The 20,520-nt window shown below is 42.3% G+C and overlaps 1 protein-coding gene across 1 annotated transcript; it reads left to right on the forward strand.

Moving 5' to 3' along the window:
- Nucleotides 1–728: 728 nt before the first annotated feature.
- Nucleotides 729–19,050, forward strand: apln (apelin). The gene is made up of 3 exons (XM_085244275.1): nt 729–1,217; nt 14,794–14,966; nt 18,848–19,050. Exons 1-2 carry the CDS (start codon nt 1,151–1,153, stop codon nt 14,958–14,960), a joined length of 234 nt encoding a protein of 77 aa, XP_085100401.1. The 5' UTR covers nt 729–1,150; the 3' UTR covers nt 14,961–14,966; nt 18,848–19,050.
- Nucleotides 19,051–20,520: the final 1,470 nt, after the last annotated feature.

Genomic DNA, 20,520 nt, shown 5'->3' on the forward strand with positions numbered 1-20,520 from the left:
TGAGTTATTTTCTAGCCATGCAGGGCGTCGGCTCTCGTGCAGCTTTTGTTCGTAGAAAGAATATAATCTGTGTAACAAAATAAAACAAATGACTTCAGGGGTAGTGAAACAAATGCAAGAGATAGAATCAGGCAGAGTCTGATAAGTTTTTTCCTGCATTTACTCCAAAGTGTCACGGACGCTAACTTCAAACGGCACAGATGATTTAAGCCGTACCTTTGGCGAGACATGACTGCCAGGGCAAAGAATAGTATGAGGAAGAAAGAGCTATACAGCTGGCGGAGATACAAAAGCAGGAAAGCATGAACCTCATCTCACACCTTCCCTTCTTTCATCTACTTCCCCTTATAAGCTGGTATTTTGATTTGTGGATTCCTGGCAAGCAGCCCTTTTTGCAATTCAAAGACTTTTCAACAAGAGCATCTGTTTGGGTATTATCATAAACCTGCATGTGCCCCCCACCACACACCCTTCACCTCCCTGCTCCTCCCTCTCCTCCTTCCCTTTTCTCTCTCTCCTTCTCCTTCATCAGCCGTGTGCACTTGCATGTTTGAGGAAAAGGGGTGGAGATGGTGGGTGATGATGGGGCAAGGGGGGCTTTTCCGTGACCCACAGAGTCAATGATACATAAGCCACATGACCAACTAGTCTCCTTATCCAAGGCAAACAGGAGTGACACACACACACACAGACACACACAGAGGCACACTGACAGGCAGACCCGCAGGCTGACTTTCAGCGCATTCACAGCTCCGCTGAACTCACGTTGCCGTTTCTTTGACAGAAGAAAAGAAGAGATTCACGTTCACACACCTCCGTGGGAGAGCTCAGATAAAGACGCGCCTTCAGTCTTGGAGTGGCGCTGTCACACACTGATACACAAATACGTATTTAGACAAATACACAGGCACAGTCAGGGAGCCACCACACGCACGCACACGCATTCCCACAAACTGACACACTCACTTCTCTCACACACACACACACACACACACACACACACACACACACACAGGGAGCAAACAGTCTCTCTCTCTCTCTTGCTCGCTCAGCTGCTCTCCCTCTCTCTCTCACTCCCTCCCATCCACACACACACACCACTACAGTATATCAGTGAGTGACTAGCGGAGAGCCAGAGGGGAGTGCAGAAATGAATGTGAAGATCCTGACGCTGGTGATTGTGCTCTTGGTGTCTCTGCTGTGTTCTGCCAGTGCTGGTGAGTACAGGAGCGGCCAGTCTTGTCGCTGGTCGTCTCCCTTTGCTTTGTATTTCTCTCTCTGTGTGCCTTGGGCTTGTGCAGGCAGCTGTAGTTGATCAGTTACCCAGCATGGTTAGCCTTGTGTGGGCTCTGAAAGGCAGGAATAAATATCAGCACCTGGTTGTATACAGTACTGCACTGCAGTGGTTATACTGTCTGCTATTGTACTGCCATGGCTTTTAAGATAAAGTTGAATGTGGGTTCTAGCTTGGATTGATCGTTTTCCTCCCTGCCTCACCTTGATGTGTGCTTGTAAGAGATGAAATGTGAAGAGCTTTTTATTGATGGGCATTCATTTGTTGAGCTGCTGCTGAGTGATACATATCCTGGATGTATGGATGTTTGTGGCTGTTATGAAATATAAGATATGCATGGCACATGTTCTGTAAGGTGGAGTGGTTCATTTATTGCTTGATGTATTCCATCTGAACCAAGTCCTATATAATTATTAGAGCACCCTACATATATATATGCACGCGTACCTCCCGTGGTGATGATAATGAGGACTGTAATTGTTATACGCATCAATGAGGGGAACTCAGATCCCAGATGCGTGGATTGTCTCTGGAGGGGCTCGGGCTTGATGCCTTGTCACAGTAAAATTCCGTAAAGTGCTGTTGCGTCTCTGGAGCCATTGTTAAACAACATATCAGTTCTACTGTGGACCTCAAATGTCTGCAATTTGGAACAAAAACACTGACTTGGGACATTTAAACAGCAAGAGGGCATATCCACTCTGTTAGTTCATGGAAGTAAATTGATCCTGAGGGGCGCAGTTTAGACAATCTGCAGATTTGATGCAGGTAACATTATGGTGTGAAAAAACAACAGTTAGGCCTGTGTCAATGTCTAGACTATTCTTGGGTTTATCACCTACCCACCAAGTACAGCTGCTTAGAAAAACACATAGGCAGGTTGTGCTGATATTTAATACATATGTAAGATCCATATTGCTGGATATAGACCATTTATCATAACATTTAGCCTACTGGCATGCTATTTGGACTACATTATGAAGCATAAAGGCCTAAGCGTATTCACTGTAAGACTCCTTATGCTGCTAGGTCCTGTACAGACAGTGTTTTGAGATACTGTGTAGACTTTATGCTTTCAAGATGCTGTCCACTCCGTATCGATCCGTGGCCACAGCACTCACGGTTCCCATGCTTCCCAGCACATTCATTACAGCGACATGCTATTTTTGTCTGAGGCTCTCAGCACATGAGTAAAATGGGAAGCAATTATCTTGCATCATGGTCAGTGTCGTTTTTCACGCCCTGCGTGTGGCTAAGCATGTTCCACGCCTGAGAGCCCACCGTGCTACACCAGCGACAGGGAAAAGAAAGCTGCTGTGCCTCGGGCTTTCATGGCAGCTTATCCGTCTCAACGTTCAAGTCCTGCCGCCTATGCGCCTCTCTGTTCCCTGGCCGCTCCTGTAGTACCAGAGCTCCATTGACAGAGAGGAAGAGAGAGAAATGGAGCGAAGAGAGAGGAAGGGATGCAAGTGTGTTGCAGCGTTGATGGGTGTGGGGAGGGATGCTAGCTGGAGTGTGCCTGCGTAGCACAAGCCTCTGCTACAGTATGCGCTGTCGCGGGAAGGTGTCGGAAAAGGCTCTGCATGTAGGCAGTGGGTGTGAAGCCTTTCATCTTGAGACAAATGCTTTTCCAGTTCAGTGGGCTTTCGCTTTCTCAGGCATCTGTGCGTGTGTACATGTGTGTCTAAGAAAGAAGAGATACATAGAGAGTAAGACAGAGAAAGCATGTTTGTGTGTGTGTGTGTGTGTGTGTGTGTGTGTGTGTGCGTGTGTGTGTGTGTGTGTGTGTGTGTGTGTGTGTGTGTGTGTGTGTGTGCACTTGCAGGAAGCAGTGACTATAGATCTGGATCTGACTGATATAGGGTGGGGAAGTGTGAGCTTTGATGCCTTGATTGCATTTATGGGTGCAGATGCATATTAGCAAAAACTCCTCGCGCAACAGGCAATTCACCTAGACAACCTAAAGCTACTTCCAATATTCATCCAGCACACTAAAAGAGCTGCTGTGGCCTTCTCTATGCAATATTAGCATCCTTTAGCAGCGCACTTCAATTACCCATCCTTGAAAAGCACTCTGGCACAAGAGTAGGCTCCAGCTTTGGACATGTTGTATCCATAATTCATCCCGTGGCCGATCACTCTTCCTGCGTCTGAGGAACTTTAAAAACTGGGGTATAAACAGTGGTCAGTCTCGCGTCTGTCACAGCCTCTTAGAAAATATCAAAGCTTAATTTTTCCGTGCCATGGAAACACCCGGCCAATCTTCACCTGGGGTAAAAACAATAGCAGCTGGTTCAGACAAGCATATGCACATGCACACACAAACACACACACAGGTACAATTGTGCAGCCTGGGATGAACAGGTGAGGCTGTGGTGAGTGTGAGCGGGGCACGAGGACCAGATTAGAGCCATTATCTGGTAGAGAAATCGTCTGCTTAGGAAGGGGGCGATTTTATGAGAGCTGTCAGCAGTGCTATTATTCCATATTAAACTTTGATGTATTGTTGGGGCTGGCTGCTCAGCGCTACCAGCATGCATCTACATACTGTATTCTTTCCAGCCTCGCTCAGATGCTCAGCCAAGTGTTACGGGTCAAAAGACATGCAGCCACTCATTAAGTCACATAGAGGCATAAAAACTGGCTAGTTAGGTGTGATTATTTTGTTAAACAACATCTATAGATGTAAACCTACCGTGACCAGGAAGCTTTAAATCATAATCCCCCAGTTTTCTAAAGTAATGAAGGTGTTTGTGCCTGTGGATGTTATTACGGTGGAGAAAAGAAAAGCAGCTAAACTTTTCCAGATGTCCAGGGATAATATAATAATAGCGGGCAAACAGTTGTGTCAAAAGGGGAGCAGTGGAAAGGTTATTACAGGATTACAGAGAATCACAAAGCCTTTTTAAGGCACAGAAGCTTGTGAGGACCAGTTGGGTTTATATCGCATCCACAGGGTCAGATAAAATCTGTTTCATGAAGAACCTGGATTTCCTCTTGATGCAACCTAAGAATGAAATAGATCCAACGACCTGCAGCATCACTGTAGTTTCTCTTCTGCAAAGACAAACGCAGACATTGACTAATCTAAGCGGAGCTTGGAGTCTCAGTAAAGAGTGATTTGTTTTCCTCTTGTTGACTTCTCTGTTGGCTTAAATAGAAGCACCAGAACAATGTTTTTTATGATTATATATATATATATGCACTCTGGGTGACTTTGGGACATAGGATGAAAATAAATTTGTCAGCTGTCAGCTATTTTTCCATCCTACTTATACTGTATGGATGTGCTGATATATTGCACTGTATATCACGTTCTTTAGACTGTAATTATGGACAGCCAAGAGGGGTATTGCATCAGGAATTTCTGACAGAGACAATATTTCTTACTTGGTGAAAAAAAACCATCTATCCAATATAAACAGTAATACCATCAATTAAGTGTAAAAACAGTTTGCAGGTATCTGGATTTGCTTGTTAACAGCTACAAACCCATAGTTTATTATACATGAGGTTCTCACGTCTTCTGTGTTGACAATAAGCATAAATAAGGCGTTAAACCACTGTGGTCTGTATTTAACAGCCCATAGACAGCACTGCTTTACTGCATAGATTAAAATATGCTGTTATTTTAATCTGTTTGTTAATTAAACAATACTATTTTCATTCAATATCACCCAAACATGCTTGGGTTTATGATGTGAGCTTCAGTGTTCCTTGAAGTTTCTGTGAGAAGCACATAAAAAAAAAAACTTTCTGAGATCTGTGTAATATCACCCAACATGAGCTTTGATAATGGCATTCTGGCACTCACAAATAATTGCTCTGGAGTGGAAGTTGAGGAAGAGATTTAGTGAAAAATCATAACTCATTTGGTAGGGATATAAGGCTAACCTTTGGGTGAACACTCCCCAGAGAGGTCAGCTGTTGAAGACTTTGGCATATGTGACTGCTGTGCTGCTGTAATGTGATTCAGAACCCACTGAATGAATAAATCTACTCACTTAGATCTTCCCTTGAGAGTTAATCCAGTGAAGGGGGTAGAAAAGCAAAGGGAGGAGTTAAGGAACGTCCAAGAGACAGAAAAGAGAAGGATTGGCAGGAAGAGGTGTTATCTGGATTGTGAAGAGACAGTTACAGCTACACCTAAAATTTCTAAGTGGATGTTTCAGCCTGCAGTAATGGATAATAATTGCATTTCTCTTCTGTAAATAAGTCTTCTGTTAAGCTACATTTTCTTTCCTTTTCTTATTGGAGACCAGATCTCCTTTGAGTTTTGAGAGCACAGCCCTTTAGCTTCGGATAAGCGTTAGTTTAAGGGGCTCCTGTGTTAACCAGAGCTCATGTGATCACCAGACCCTATCATCAGGCTCGGGGCACTCCTTACAACTTAATTAGAGCCAGATATTTTCAAAATCTGCCCCTTTTCCCTCCAGTGTCCAATATTAAATTGACTTATGGCTCTCTTTTTGAACATTAAGTGCTACATTTATAGTGGTTGTAGCTGCAGATCAGATTCCTGATCGCGATCTGAGTGGACATTTTTATTAACAGCCTGCCAGACCGCAGAATAAATACTGTGGTCTTTGGGAAAGCAGGTGCCTTAATTACTTTCATACTCGATTTGTAAAAAGCCAGAAAAGGAAAATATGACTTTTGTGTATTACTTTAAAGACATCATTTGTGGAAGAAGTACAAATTTAAGGACCAAACAGTTATGCAGAAACAGAATTTAATAAATACTGCTTAGAGTATTGTCGCCTCTAACATCAAATCTCTATGGATGGCATTTTGGATAGTGAGATTTCATATATGGCTAAAAGTGTTGCACAGCTGGCTGATGTTAGGCAGTTCTACCTCAGATGAGGGATTTCAGTGCTGTGAAGATGGCAGTGTGGATTGGGACTATGGAAGTGTAGCCGCACTTCTTAGATTTTGGGTTCATTTAGTGACTCCCCCACTGGGATCTGCTTAAACTCAAAGCCTCAGGCAACACGATGTGCATGTCTCACTTATACTCGGGGAATTATAGGATGTTGTGGTATACCTCATGTGGTTTCAGACTGTCATGTACCTTATGTTCTCGACTTAAATTAAGTGCTTGGAAATGGGAAATGTACAACCTCCACACAACTGGGTACCTTCAGTGACTGAGAACTCACTCATTTATGAAATCATGCATTATTCATCACAATTGCGCAGTCTTTGATCACAAATGTTATTTTCCCTGGGAGACTATTTCACACCTCCACATACATTTAAACGCTGGTCAATGAAATGATCCGCCGCTGACTGAATACCATGGATAAGGGGCTGGCCCCTCACTGAGTGCCTCTGCCTCATTCATTGAGGAAGACAGCCCACCCTGCAGTACTCAGAGCCCCTGAACATGAACAGATGTTTTTGACAAAAAAAAGGAAAGAAAAATAATATATGGAATTCATAAACATGCATCCACATCAGGCAAACAGTTTATCCTAAGAGCGGACGGAAACCTCGCTGAAGCAGAAGGCCAATAAACACAGAAGTTCAGCTCACCGGCAGCACTGTGCAGCTAAATCTGTCAGTAAAGTCTTTGCAATTTTATTTCTTTGCTAAATCTGTGTGATGAAATTGCTTATTAAATTTCATTGCACTGCCTTTAACCAAATGTCATTTCTCTGCATGCCACACGCACAGTATATCATTTTTATAGGGGAGACACTTTGGATTATAGATATACAGAAGTGGAAAACATTAAAGCAGAAATGCAAGATTTACTCCTACAGATTATTTCTATATATAGGAATACCTTATTGTGAACTACTCTTTAGCATTAAGCTTCAGGTTTCTACACTATTCCTTGTAGTTTGGTTGACAGGTAACACTGTCTGATGCAATGTAGGTGCTATTTTTCTTTAATAGCTCTGAATATGCAATGGGGAAAGGCAGTGGTCTCCTTTGGCTTTAAAAGCTGCAGTGAACCCTTTGCAGCGATGTTTCTCTCCCTCTTTCTGTTTCTCTCTTTTTCCCACATCTCAAATGGGAACGCAGGTTCACAGCATGGGGGGGTGATGACACAGGAGAGGGAGGGGCTGTGTTTCACATCTGATTAGTGTGCCCATGGAAACGGATGGTTGGAGGATCCCTTTGCCCTTGACGTGCAATCTCTAGAGATTAGGGCAACGGTTGGTATCCTTACCTACGTACTGTAGCTGCCATGCGCAGAGATTTACCCCCGCTGATGTTAGCGGAAACAGCAGCAGCAGCAGCAGCAAGCATCTCTCCTGTTCCTGCCCTCAGCTGATTGGGCACACCTAGTGGAAAGTTGTAAAAGGAAATCTCCCCTTGTGTTTACTTTATGTTTTCTTTTCGGACTACTTAGTTCATGCAGCAGCTTCCAACCTGCAGTAACCTTGTAGCCACAAATTCACCTCTTCAGCTGTAGTGGGGGCTGTGAATAAACCAACATGCAGTCAAGTGGTGGGGAGAGGCAGTGGCTTCATTAGCTGGCTCAATGCTGCTGCTGCTGCTCCTGGCCCTTTGAACTCATAGTGCTCTGATCATAGCAGACCACCAGCCTCACACCTCATCATTTCATACGCTCTCTAATTCAGGAGTATATACAGCATCACACTTCACAGGCAGCTGACATACTCAAAGGCACACAAAAAAGCCAGAAACCAGAGAGCTGTACGGTTTGTTTTTAATCACTTCTGAACCTTTAGTTCAGAGTTTTGGGGGTAACTTTCAGAGTAAGCTGGACACAGGGTTAGGTTTGAAAGCTGCAGTAATAGGAGCAACTTTTCATGCACTTTTGTTTCCTCGGTGGAGTTTGTGTAGACAAAGCCAGCCTTTAGCTCAACCACAAGCCTAGTATTATCACAGTACAACAATGCTGCATATCAAACAGTCCCCGACAGAAATAAAAGAAAGTGCTCACGACCAAAACAAACCCCCCCCTCCTCTCCTCCGAGAGGAACACTCCAAGTCCAGTGGCCCACAGAGGAGGTTAAAAACACCACAGACTCAGCCAGAGGGCTGATCTGGCATTCAGACTCAGTGCAGTGAAATTTGTAAATTGAGAACCTGGTCGGTTGACAATGTCATTCTTTTTGCTCCAAACTGAGCGCCTTTCATGGTGGCTGCCATGGTAACGTGGTCTGAAAGTCGGGAAGCAATTGGTACCAGTTTCTGCCAAAGCCCAGACTTACTGGTAGGAATGCAATATGCAGCATTTCCGACACTAAATGCTGGATTGTACAGGATAAACGACAAGGGACGTCCTCCTTACTTAGGCACCATTCCATATGTGCAGGATGAATGTGTGGGGAGGCTGTCAGGCAGTGAGCAAATCCGCTGTGTGATGCTGTAGCAGAGCTGAGGCTTATTCTAGGTTAAAGAAAATGTTTGGCTTGTATCTGGCACAATTAGCACATTTCATCCTTAGCTTAATAACCCTGATCCCCTAATGTGCTTATGTAGTGGGAGCATCTCTGCCGATGACATGTCTGTGTCTGGCAGTGTGGGTTAGTATGTCTGTGGCAAAGGCGTGTCATAGAGGGATTCATTAGCTTAAGCGACTGCTCCTCTCCTTTTAGTGAATGAAGGAGGGAGGCACACGATGGAGACAGCAGGCCTCCAACGTCATGTAATAACCATGGCTACACACACCAGGGTATTTATTCTTCCTCTCTCCCACTAACGCAAATATTGTTTTGCTACCCGTAAGAATTACACAGTCCTATAATAAGCAACAACTATCTCCCTTACAGAAATAAATAATGATACCATCCTCACATTATTGTGTATATGACAAACAAATACTATAATACTAGTCCCTGTTTCATTTGAGCCTAAATGAAAAAAATGTTGTTAAGCAGTGAGGAATACTTTTCTATTATTAATGTTTAAGTGAAGTTTATAAGACTTTTGTAATTGTGTAAAAGAGGACAAGAGCTTTAGTTCTGTGTCTCTCATTTAATCCAATAATGATGCAAACAGGCTTTTAACCCCGAGAGACACAAGAAATAAGACTAAGAGTCTCCAGCTGTGCTAGCTGCTCATTGAGGCTGTACTTTGAGCAAAATACTACTTGTAGCATCTAAACGATAACACTAACATTCAGGGATAATTAGCATATAATGTTTATCTTACTTTAACTAGTCATTATTGTAACATTTAACAGGATTAAAGTCTGTGTGGGTTCTCAGTCATCCAGGTCATAGTAATCTAAGGAGGTTGGAAAGAAAAGCAAACACATTTTCTAAGGTAACAGGATTTAAGCACTTTACATGAAGTACAACTGAGAATGATGGGAATGTAAATAATTTTGTGAAGGGGCTTACATGGAAAGTTAAAGACAACCTGTTAAGATTTCTTTCATTTCTATATTTCTATACACTTTGAGCATCCTTTGGGGAAAAATCTCAGGCTTCAGACTGACAGGTTTTTTTTCTGCTTCTGGCTCTGTATGATCTCAAGAAAAATAATATTCTTAATATGAGTATGTCAAGTGCACAGCTCTGCCCCACCCACCTGCTGTTTAAACCTTATGTTTGCGGGGGGCACCCAATCAGATGAAAGTTGCTATGAAGAGGAACTGGTGTCGAGGAGCTTGTTTCAGACTGCAGGGTTGAAATCGGTGATTAGTATGATAAAAATAAGGATTATTTTGAACTGTGAATCATGCAAAGCTGCTCTAGGAGAGTCCAAGAATAAAAATATAGAACTGAACATGACATAATATGTTCACTTTGAGGACTCATCCTCATATAGGATCAAACATTTCAACTTACAAATAATAAAAGTCTTGTGCAAAAATTGAGACCGGTACTTCTTGGTCATGTTGTGGTGTTTCAGTGATTGAATGCAAAAAAGCACTTTTGGGACAGCAGAAAGGATTAATCCTCGGGACGCCATGAATTTCTGTAAAATTGTTAATTATAATAGTTGCTGACATTACTTGATAATCCTGGACATTAATGAGGTTTTTGATGCCCAGAGAAAAATGCCTCTTCACATTCCCCATTCCCATTCTGCCAGCTATTTGTTTACAGCTTGATATACATCGGTACAGACTGCAGCGCACGAGGCACAGATGTGTCAGATGAGTGATGTAGGGACAGCGATAAAACAAAACACAGGAGAGATTAGATTTGAAAAGCCCAGCCAACCGTGAAAATGCATCTCTGAGATTGCACACAATTGATTCATAATCAGTGCGACTGTGAGCGATGAGGCACAACGAGTAAACAAACAAATAAGATTCAAGAGGACAGCAAATCAATTTGAGGTGACAAAGAAAATTAAACACAGCTACGATTACATTTTAGTAGCCATTCTTCACTGTGCCTGTTTACATTTGATGCAACAGTTTCTAATGAACACAGCCCCCCCTGTATACTTGTTGCTGTAGACTCATGGGCTGGTTTAATCTCTTATGTCCTAGTGGCAGAAGAACCATTACGCTGTAGCTGCATTTACAAGAGCAGACATTTGTTATGTGGTCGTTTTGGCAGTCAATACACACAAATCAGCTTTACAACTATTAATAAGCAGCTCTGGCCCATTTGCTGTGCTGTGTTCCTGCACTGACACAGCACTGTGATATATAGGTTGCTCTTGCCAGCTATGAGGGCAGCTGATGAACTTGGCATTAAACCAGAGGACAGCTATTTCTCTTCTCTCTTCTGACTAGATGGACAAGTCCTGGAAGATGTATGTCTCTCCAGGCTCCGTTGATGGACTGCTGCAGAATCAACAGGGATAAGCTGCCAGTATTCGACTTTTCGCCTGGCTGTAATAAGACAGAGCACCAGCCATCACAAAAAAAAAACACAACATAACAGATATCACCTTAGGAGGTGGTGAAATTAGGGCTTGGAAATAGGGAGCAGCCCAGCTGCTATTCATCATTAGTCTTTTTCTCCTCCTCTACCCACCCTCACTCGTGCTCACTCGTGGCCTTCTTAAGCAACAGCATCGACAATAAACAGTCATTCCTGAAAATCCTTCTTTATTGAACTTTAATTCGGAAATTACAAAGTGTGGAGATTTGAGGGCAAAACTGGGGCTCCAAGGTCATCCGAAGTAGAGATAAGAGGCTTCTTATTGTGAGACATATACTATCCTGCTGTTTTACTGTTGTGCCAGCTGGACATAAACACGTGAATGTCTCATGGGAAAAGATCAAATGTGATACCACAGAAGCTGGATCCAATTTCACAGCAGTAAGATAGCTGAGATATCTTTGTTTATGGAGATGAAATATGTGTTATCCAATGATAAACTTGCCATGGAAACAATCAAAGGATCTTCTGCAGAAGCAACAGATGCTGCAATAATCATTCTGCAGGTATTCCAGTGATCCTAGGCTAGCTGTTGATGTATGTTGTTTCTGTCACATTTCCATGCGTTGCCTACAAGCTGCAAGAGTTAATCTATACTGCCAGTGTTATCACTGAGGCCCAGCTTATTTTTAGCAGCTTTCATTGCACTTCTCCATCCCATAGGCACATTGTATGAGTTGAGATTTGTCAGGAGAATCACAAGATGTTCTCCTTTCAAAACCCCAGTGCCGAGCAGTGGCTGACAGCTTGCCATGGTAGGAGACATCTAAATTGTCTCATTATGGACCTGGGTTATGACAGGCTGAGCCACCCGGAGAGGATGATGAGTTGTGTGAGCTGAGGTACAATTACTTTACCATCTTGCACTGCAGTGTGTGTAGGTCTGCACAGTGACTGACTCCATGTGTGCTTTGCAGCACTTGTTAAAGTAGTCCATCACTCAAAGATCAGCTGCAGTTGGGCTTTGAGCAGAACTGCAGGCACCACTGTGAGACATAAAAAGTCAGTATGTTTTAAGTGGACTGCCTGCTGCCCTCTCTAAAGCTGGAGATTGGAGGATTGCAACCCCCAATTTAAGGTTTCTTCGTAACTCAGAAAATCATGTTCACTTCATAGAGCTATCGGGCAGGAGGACAGAAAATAGGCAGGGTTTTAAATGTTTAAATCCTGACAAAAACCATGCACCATTTACCCATTCCCAAAACCGTTGTCATGTCTTCCACCTCCAAATATGACCACCCAGCCACGTTTCAACTAACTCTGTCTCTAAAAAACTGTACAAACAAGTTCATTTCAAGCATGCTGAAGACTCCCTCCATTGTGATTCTGTGTGTTCTGTGTCCAAATGCCGAAGGTGTTTCAGAGGTGAATGAGGAGAAACAGGACCTCCCTATAAAACTTCTGTTAGCCTCAAAATCTTCTCAAACACAGAGAGTATTAACATTCAATCCCCTGGATTTGAGAGAAATGAACCGAATGCCTTCAGAATGAGTAAACGTTCCTCATTCACTGTGTCTGGAACAATAACAAAAGGATAATGCGCAGATTAGTGCTCCAAGGGGCAAAGATGTGCTTTAGATGCGGAAATATGCAACCAAGACTTTCCCTGCTGCCAATGAATTAGCCCACTGTTAGCGCACAAATATACTGTGTAATATGCTTGCCGGAGAAGATTAGCATGGAAATGCAACTTGAGATGTCTAGTGTTTCAGGGATATACATTAAAAACATTCAACAAGCTGTCTGGCTTAGTCACGCCATACACCATTATTTAAACCTGAAAGCTAGAAACCCTTCTCTATTTCCTCCTTTTCAGTGGAAGCTGGTCTTTTAAAATGTCTTCATAAAGCCACAGCTGAAGGTCATTAATTAATAAAGGCTGCAGAAAGACTGTTTTGAATGCTGCTCTTGAAGAAAGTTGCCCTCTATTCAACCACACTGATCTTAGCTATTAGAGAAACTTGAGGGTTTTAAATGCAGTTCTGGAGGCAGTCTTTAAAGTTTCAGACAGACAAAATCCTCGGGGTCACAGCTGTGCCGTCTTCATTTAATATCATGACTGTGCCGCAACCAAACCGATGGAAACAGTCTTAAGGAAGCAGGGAACTTAGCATCATCATGGCTTTTCTAAGCTCCTCAAGTGCTGTCCTCAGTGTATTTTCTGCTTTTACAAGCCTATGCAGTCAACTGGCTGACTTATCTTAAGCTGCGTCCTCACCCCAGCTCTTGTAAAGGCAGGGAAGGTCATTCTCTGGGGAATTCTAAAAATGGTGCCAGTCTCTCTGAGGAGGGGAGACAGGAATGTCATGACCTCATGTGAATAATGTCAATCAGCTTGTTTGATGAGAGACACCCAAAGAAAGGAGGAAGGTTGGCAGTTTGGATCTGAAGAAATCTTTTTCTTATGGGTAGATAAGGTTGCTGAACAAAGTATTTTACTAAAGCAAGAAAGGTTCACTCTAAAACCCCCAATCTGTCTTTGGGGCTTTAGCTTGAGATTACACCGTGGTATGGAGTTTATAAGGGATGGTTATTTTTGAGGCAGAGGAGGGATTTAATGAAAGAAACTATTGTGTTTGGTTAGAAGGACCTAGAGTTTTTCAAGTATGACCTTTACTACAGACTACAACTCACAATATCTTCCTCTTCTACTTCAATCTGAAACAAAATGTAAGTCAGCCTTTTCTGAGTCCTTCAATCTTTACAAGTCAGAAATCTCTAGAGTGCCCATGCAATCAGTGTGCAGCTCCATTTCAGTAACTTAATATTATATGAAATTAATGGTTGGTTGCACACATCCATTTGTTAGTTAAGATGAAAAATGCATCACTGTGTATGTAATACCTGTATTATTTGCTGGTATGACATTTAATCACTTTGACATGTCCAAAGCCCTTTGCTGCCTTTACTCAAATTTTACTGGATGAACAAACTGGGTGTGGTGTGAAAGATCACCCATGATAAATATTATGTTACACACAAAGATATGCAGCAAAATATTTTAAAGAAAAGATCTCTTGATCCCCAAAAAGAGGTTGGGAGTGGGGGGGGTCTCTGCTAGTTTGTAATAGGTTGAAAGGTCATAGAGACACTTAGGGTGGACCAAACCATTAAAAAATGGAGTTGGGGGATGAAGCGCTGGGGGGGTGGCTTAAGGGGATCAGGGCACACTTATTGAGAGATGACTGAAAACATCTGGGTTCACTCTCATACACACATTCACAGGCACTCTGTGAGACCCAACGCTGTTAAACCCATCCCCAAGAATGGATCAAACACTGCAACGAGATGCACCTCCACGAGTGTTGGTGCTTGTTTGTAATCTTGAGGGAGGGTGACAGAGACATGAGACATGAGGGTTTGAGGGTTTTTTTTGCTTCTGCCAGGGCCGTGTATCTGTTATGCTTTCCTTTGGACCACACTGAGTTGATGAACTACAACACTGGGTGGGCTTAGAGAAGGCCACACACACTCTCTCACACACTTATTTATGTCTATCTCTTCTTTCCTCATCTATTACCAATGTGATTCTTCTCTGCATCCGGTGACATATTTTCTTAGGCTCTGATGGACTTGGCAGATATCCTGAATGAAAAAACACTGTGAAAAACCATCATCAAGACAATTTTCAGGTGTTAAATTGGTCTTTTCTCTCTGTGTGTCTTCCAGGTCCCATGGCCTCCACGGTGCATGGCAGAGAGCTGCAAGATGCATCTATGGTGAGAAAAATGGTCCAGCAAAACTCTGCAAGGGGCGGTCAGACCCACAGACCAACCAGCTCGAAGAGAAGACGCCCACGGCCCCGTCTTTCCCACAAGGGGCCCATGCCGTTCTAGAGCAAGGTGAGTTTGTCTTTAACTGACCACTCACTAGGCTTTGTTGACGAAATGCTGCTACAAACCCATAGTAAAACAGTCGAATTTCAAGCAGTAAAAATCTTCTACTCTCTATGGATATCTTGTGGAAAAAAACAATGTGCTAATCTCTGCTGTGTTTGCCCATTAGACCAATTTTCTGTCAAGTCAGAGCTCCACATTTCTCCAGAGAATATGAGCCAATACACCTCCTGATATATTAAATTCTAACTGCTGACTAGTGAGGAAACCCAACTTCACAGAGGAATTTCTAGGGGGAATGTTATTTTGAGTCCTGGAATACTTTGTTGGCAGAATCCCTTTGGATGTTTTGGATTGAATGGGAACTTAAACTCTTACAGGAATACTGAAAACTCTGTTAATGACAGCCAGACTGAGCTCCAACACAAGGATGTTATTGTTGGCAAGCAGATTATTAGACTTAGCCCACCAGCTTGCATGATTTCCTATTATGACTAAGGTGGTTTTTAAGTCTACCTCATTTATTTCCTCATACAGTAGAAAGATATACTTAGAAATCTTACCTTTGAGCCAATTCAGCTGGAACAAATCTTTACTGTCCACCTGGTTAAGTCAGTTAAAACACATTTTCCTCAAAAATAATACTCTGTAGAGCCGGGTTTGTGGGTGGCACCATTTTTCTTGCGAGGGGATGTTTAACTTGCTGTCAAATAAAACAAGGCTTTGTATGAAAAAGCTTTCATCCAAGATCTGAGATAACATTATACTTATCACTTTTTCACATTGATCAGAACCAAAACAAACTCTGCGTTTCAATAAAAACCAGATAAAGCTTCAATGGGAAACTAAAATATACCGCGGACATTTAAATAACATGATCAAATTTACAGAACATACAGATTTAAATTTACTGATGTCAGCATGTCACAGCCTCAGACGCCGTGAGAGGCAAGACACAATATCCCTGCAGGTGTCGACTATACAACGCTGACCTGCAGAGGTCCACCATAAATTGAATCTGTAGTGAGAGGAGGCTGCAGCCAGAGTGCGTCAATGGATGGTTAATCAGTTTTAAGAAAAAAGGATCAAAGCTGCAGAAGTTTGGAAGCTCTTTTCTTTAAAGTAGCCATTTTTACAATCATAGGTGATTATTTTTCATTGTACTTTTCTAGATTTAGACTTCCTTTGAACTCATTCCAGAACTCTAAAGGTGAAAACAATGAGTAAGGACCAAGCCAGAGTAGTTTGCACTTGAAGGACAGCATGGGTCTTACAACTTCCCTCGGTCTGCCAATAAAATGTGAGAATCCTCTCTGAGTTGAGTGGTCAGAGCTTATGTTCAGTGCCAGAGTTTTAGCCAGATAATGAGGGGAGCTTCGGGAAGTTGTGAAGCTCTGTAAAAGTGAACGGCTCAGTGAGTCACAATGCCGTCTCCGCAAACACCACTTAAACCACAACAAGCTGAAGATTTCCTTTTTTTGTTCACTTCCCTCTCTGGCTCCCCTCATTCTCGCAGAGTTCATAGTTCGCCTCATTCATAGATTGCTCCCCACATACCATGCCAATCCACCCCCACAGTGGGAATCGGGCTCTCCATTAGCAGCATTTTAGTGATAGCACTACCAACCTTCACTGAGTAAATGATCCAAAGAAAATCAGAGCTCAAAGTCTGAAGTTCTTCAGTCCCAGTTTGTTCACAGCCTGACTGAAGGAATTAAGTCTTCACAAGACCTGATGTCTCACATCAGTCCGTCCAACAAGCAGCTTGAAAGGCTTTGCTCTTCCTCGTGTGTCCTGCTTTCTTCTTCAGTTTGTGCTGATGATGGGAAAACCACCTCTAGCAGCAGCTGGAGTTGCAGTTTGTTCGATCAAAGCTTGAGTTCAATGGATATATCCAGCTGAGGACAGGACTCTTACACATGCAGGCTGTCTATGGATTTGTCGTTACTGGCCTAAACTTCATTACCAGACTATTTATATCAAAGATTAAGAACAGTTATTGCCCTGGCATCATCCATCCTCCAGCTCTGAGCTATTTAGCAACATCACCCCATTTCAGTGTCAACAACAGCTCGTCTTTTATTATCTATGACACCAGAGGCAAAGCTGGATTTTCTCATCATTACACATTCCAGATGTGAACCACTCTGAGAAGAAAGAGAGCGACCTGGGTCATCTTCTTTGAGTAGGCTCAGATCAAACCATGCTATTACAACTCTTGGATCTAAGCCATGCCAGTGACAGTCTAAAAGACGACGGGATATTTTAGATTTAAAGCCAGAGGCAATTTGTGAAAACCCCTGGTGGCCTTGAGTGTGAGAAAGCTCAGTGAATGAATCTTTTAAAAGAGTTTCCCATCAAAACAATGTAAATCAGGTCTGCATCTTCTCCCATACACTCACTATGTGGTAGAGTATGACTTCAAAAGGGCTGCTGTACTGAGATCATACACCAAACGGGGCAACAACAACAAACAACAGTACAGCTCAGTGGTGATTAGATATACCATACATCAGGTCTCAAGGCATTGCATGACCTCAGAAAAATGCTATCACAAAACAAAAACAGGTTCTTATCAGTGAATGAACCTCGTTGTCCGAGCCTTCTGAAATGATCACAGACCAGGAAAAGATAAAAGATGCGGGAAGATCAAAGATTTCGTCATTGTCAAGAAGTGATCCAATGCCCCGAGCGCAGTATAACGTTGGGATTGTGTTTCACAGCAAGATACACAATTGTTTTTCTTACTCCCTGCTGCATCTTCCAGTCGAAGGCAGTGAAATCTGGTTGAAACATGTCTGGGACAGACTTATATTCTAGTTTATCAAGCGCAAGATAACACAAGGTATGACACATCGAAAATTTTAGAAACTAAAATGTCTTCACGTGAGTTGAGAAGTAGTAAGAAATCGAGTGTGATGACCTCTAACACTGCCAAAAACACACTTTTTAAACTCGGGAATATATCAATACATAAAAATATATACAGAAAGACTAAGATACAATTTTTATCATGAAGATACCTCTGTTTATATGGCACAAAGAGCTAAATTATCAACAACAAAGACTAACAAAATATTGGTACTAGCAACAGAAAACGATTAGGTTTGATGAATAGATGGATGGATTTAATGCCAAAATTACGGAGCCTATATTTTGCTAATAATAATACATTAGCAATACTGCATTTACAGAATAGTAAAACTGAAAATTAAAAATGATTTTAACAGTTAGCGCACACTGTTAACAGCATTGTTCATAGCATCGTTATCATAGAACATAAATACAAAATATTACAAATTTAAACCAGATGTCAAAGCATAGTTTCGTTAAATAAATCTATTAGACATATATGTTTTTATATGAGGAAATAGTAATTTAAATGACATTGTATATTTGTAAACCAGACTATAATAATATAAAAAATATTAAATTTTAGTCAATTATCAGTTTGGTCAAATCTCCCAACACAGCAAACATGTTGAGTCCTTGGTGCGTGTTTACTGAGACTGGAATGTAAACGTGGCGGAGAGACAACTGCCTCCACGAAGTGGTGTGATATCTTACCCCTGACAAACACCCTTAAAATGATCCTAATCAAAAGGCCTCAGAGTAAACTAACACTGAACTGAAAACGTCAAATAAGTGGAAAATGAAAGTAACCCTGGGTCGCAGTGAATTATCCCTTCAAAATAAAACAAAAACTAAAAAAGAAATTGGTTAATCACTCAATATTTTTTGTGCATTCATCTTCACTGGCTGCATAAACTGAGGCAAAATGTTACAATAGTCTTAAGTTAATGTCTGCATGACTGAATGGTTTTCAGGAAAAACAGACGGCAGGGGCTCATGAACTTTCTTTTCTGTGTCGTCTTCCTGTTTTGCAGGCACTGCTTTGAGCGCCCTCCCCCAGGTTCTGATTTCTATGCTCTTCCTTTGCCTTGGGGGGCCTTGCAATGAAGGGCCTACGCTTGCCCAGCCTGAAGAGTGATGTCCATAGCACCTGCTGGTTCTTCAAGCAACTCTGTCCACAAAAAAAATCAGGACAAGCCGCTCACCCTCAGCTCTAGGAGGAACTGGGGGCAGGGAAGGGGGGGTGGGGGGTATTGAGCCCGAGCTATCAGACTCTATTTCTCTGTCTCTCTTTCTCTCTCTCTCTCTCCCTGACTACTTATCTATCTCTGTCTTCTCCCAAGTGTTTTTTTTTTCTTTTCAATTTTCTTATTATTTGCTTAATAGAGCCCAATCATAGCAATCTCCCTGAGTGTCTCACACACTTTGCATGACATGTGGTGGAGAGGGAGCCTGGTCAAAACAATCTGAATCCTAAAGCATCTGTCCCTTCTCCACGATGCGGTATTCCCACGTCTCGGATCCAAGGTTCCTGCAGCCGCTGATTTCATTGCTGTGTAGCTATTTAACGGCTTTACCGTCGGGTGAGGGCGCTGATCATGCAGACGGGGCAGTGTCAGTTTTAATAGTTGGCAAATATTAAGTTCGCTTGTGATACTCTGGATGTCTGATGCGAAAAAGGAATAAAAAGGTTTTGTTTGAAACGGACGAGCAAAAGCGTCACAACTTAATAACATCACTATCATCACTTAATTATCATTATTAATGGTGCTTTGTACCTCCTTATGACAGTACGTCCACATGCAAAGCAAAGACGGACTAAAAAGAGAGCACATACTATCAAAACAATCTAGTAAAGTGACAGAATAAGTCCTTCATTTAGGAGATTCTTTAATCCAAAGCTATTCTGGTGTTTCTGAACTCATTAACACCTTGGGAGGCGGGGTTTACGGGCGTGCTCTGTAACATGTCCCACCTTGGATGAGTCCTTTGACCCCAAATCCCAATCCTGTCCCCAATCCCCAGCCTTCTCACCACACCGCTGCCCCCGTGCAGCTGCTCTACACGACTGTTAACTGGCAGTGGCGGTCTGCTCCACCGACAGGCCGCCTTGCCTTTTAATGAAGTGCCAAATAATAACCTTCTCCACAATGCTGCCAGGAGCGAAGCAATGAAAGGTTAGGGCGAAAACGAGAAACACATTACCTCTTGTTTGAAGTCTTGATACACTGACACATTATGCATTTTAAATTTCTGCAAAGAGAAATCCAACACAAGGAGGACAAGTTAAATTAGACCAAAAAGAGCTCAGTTAATATGCCGCCGTGATCAGCCTACCACTAGTGCTCTGGCTGTTTTAACATTCAGCATATGGCTGGTTTGACCCTTTGACCGATATCTTTCACTGACAAAAATGCTATGCCTTTCCATCATACTGGAATATATTACTGTTTATGTTTATTTCTGTGTTATAGTTTGATTTCTTTTTTTCTCAGGGTGCTGTGATAGAGGCTTGTACTAGAGCAGTCTATTTTGTGCATTTATTTAACAAGACACAAACATACAATACATTTAAAACGTATATGAGCATATTTTCGTATATTGTATCTTTACTCTCCCTCGTATGTATACATCAATATAGCCATGATTTATTCCGATTCAGTCACTTAGTCACGATCCTTTCCCTACATTATGTTGGGTACAGTTG

Source organism: Mchenga conophoros, linkage group LG2, assembly GCF_057382185.1.
Source record: "Mchenga conophoros isolate Kocher_MC1m ecotype Shallow Benthic linkage group LG2, M_conophoros_male_GT1.1, whole genome shotgun sequence".
NCBI classification, from domain to species: Eukaryota; Metazoa; Chordata; class Actinopteri; order Cichliformes; family Cichlidae; genus Mchenga; species Mchenga conophoros.

Bases quoted from the DNA above. Each gene is read 5' to 3' on its own strand.
- apln (XM_085244275.1), top strand. From the start codon at position 1,151: ATGAATGTGAAGATCCTGACGCTGGTGATTGTGCTCTTGGTGTCTCTG. The intron at 1,218-14,793 runs GTGAGTACAGGA...TGTGTCTTCCAG, and splicing joins GCTGTGTTCTGCCAGTGCTG to GTCCCATGGCCTCCACGGTG.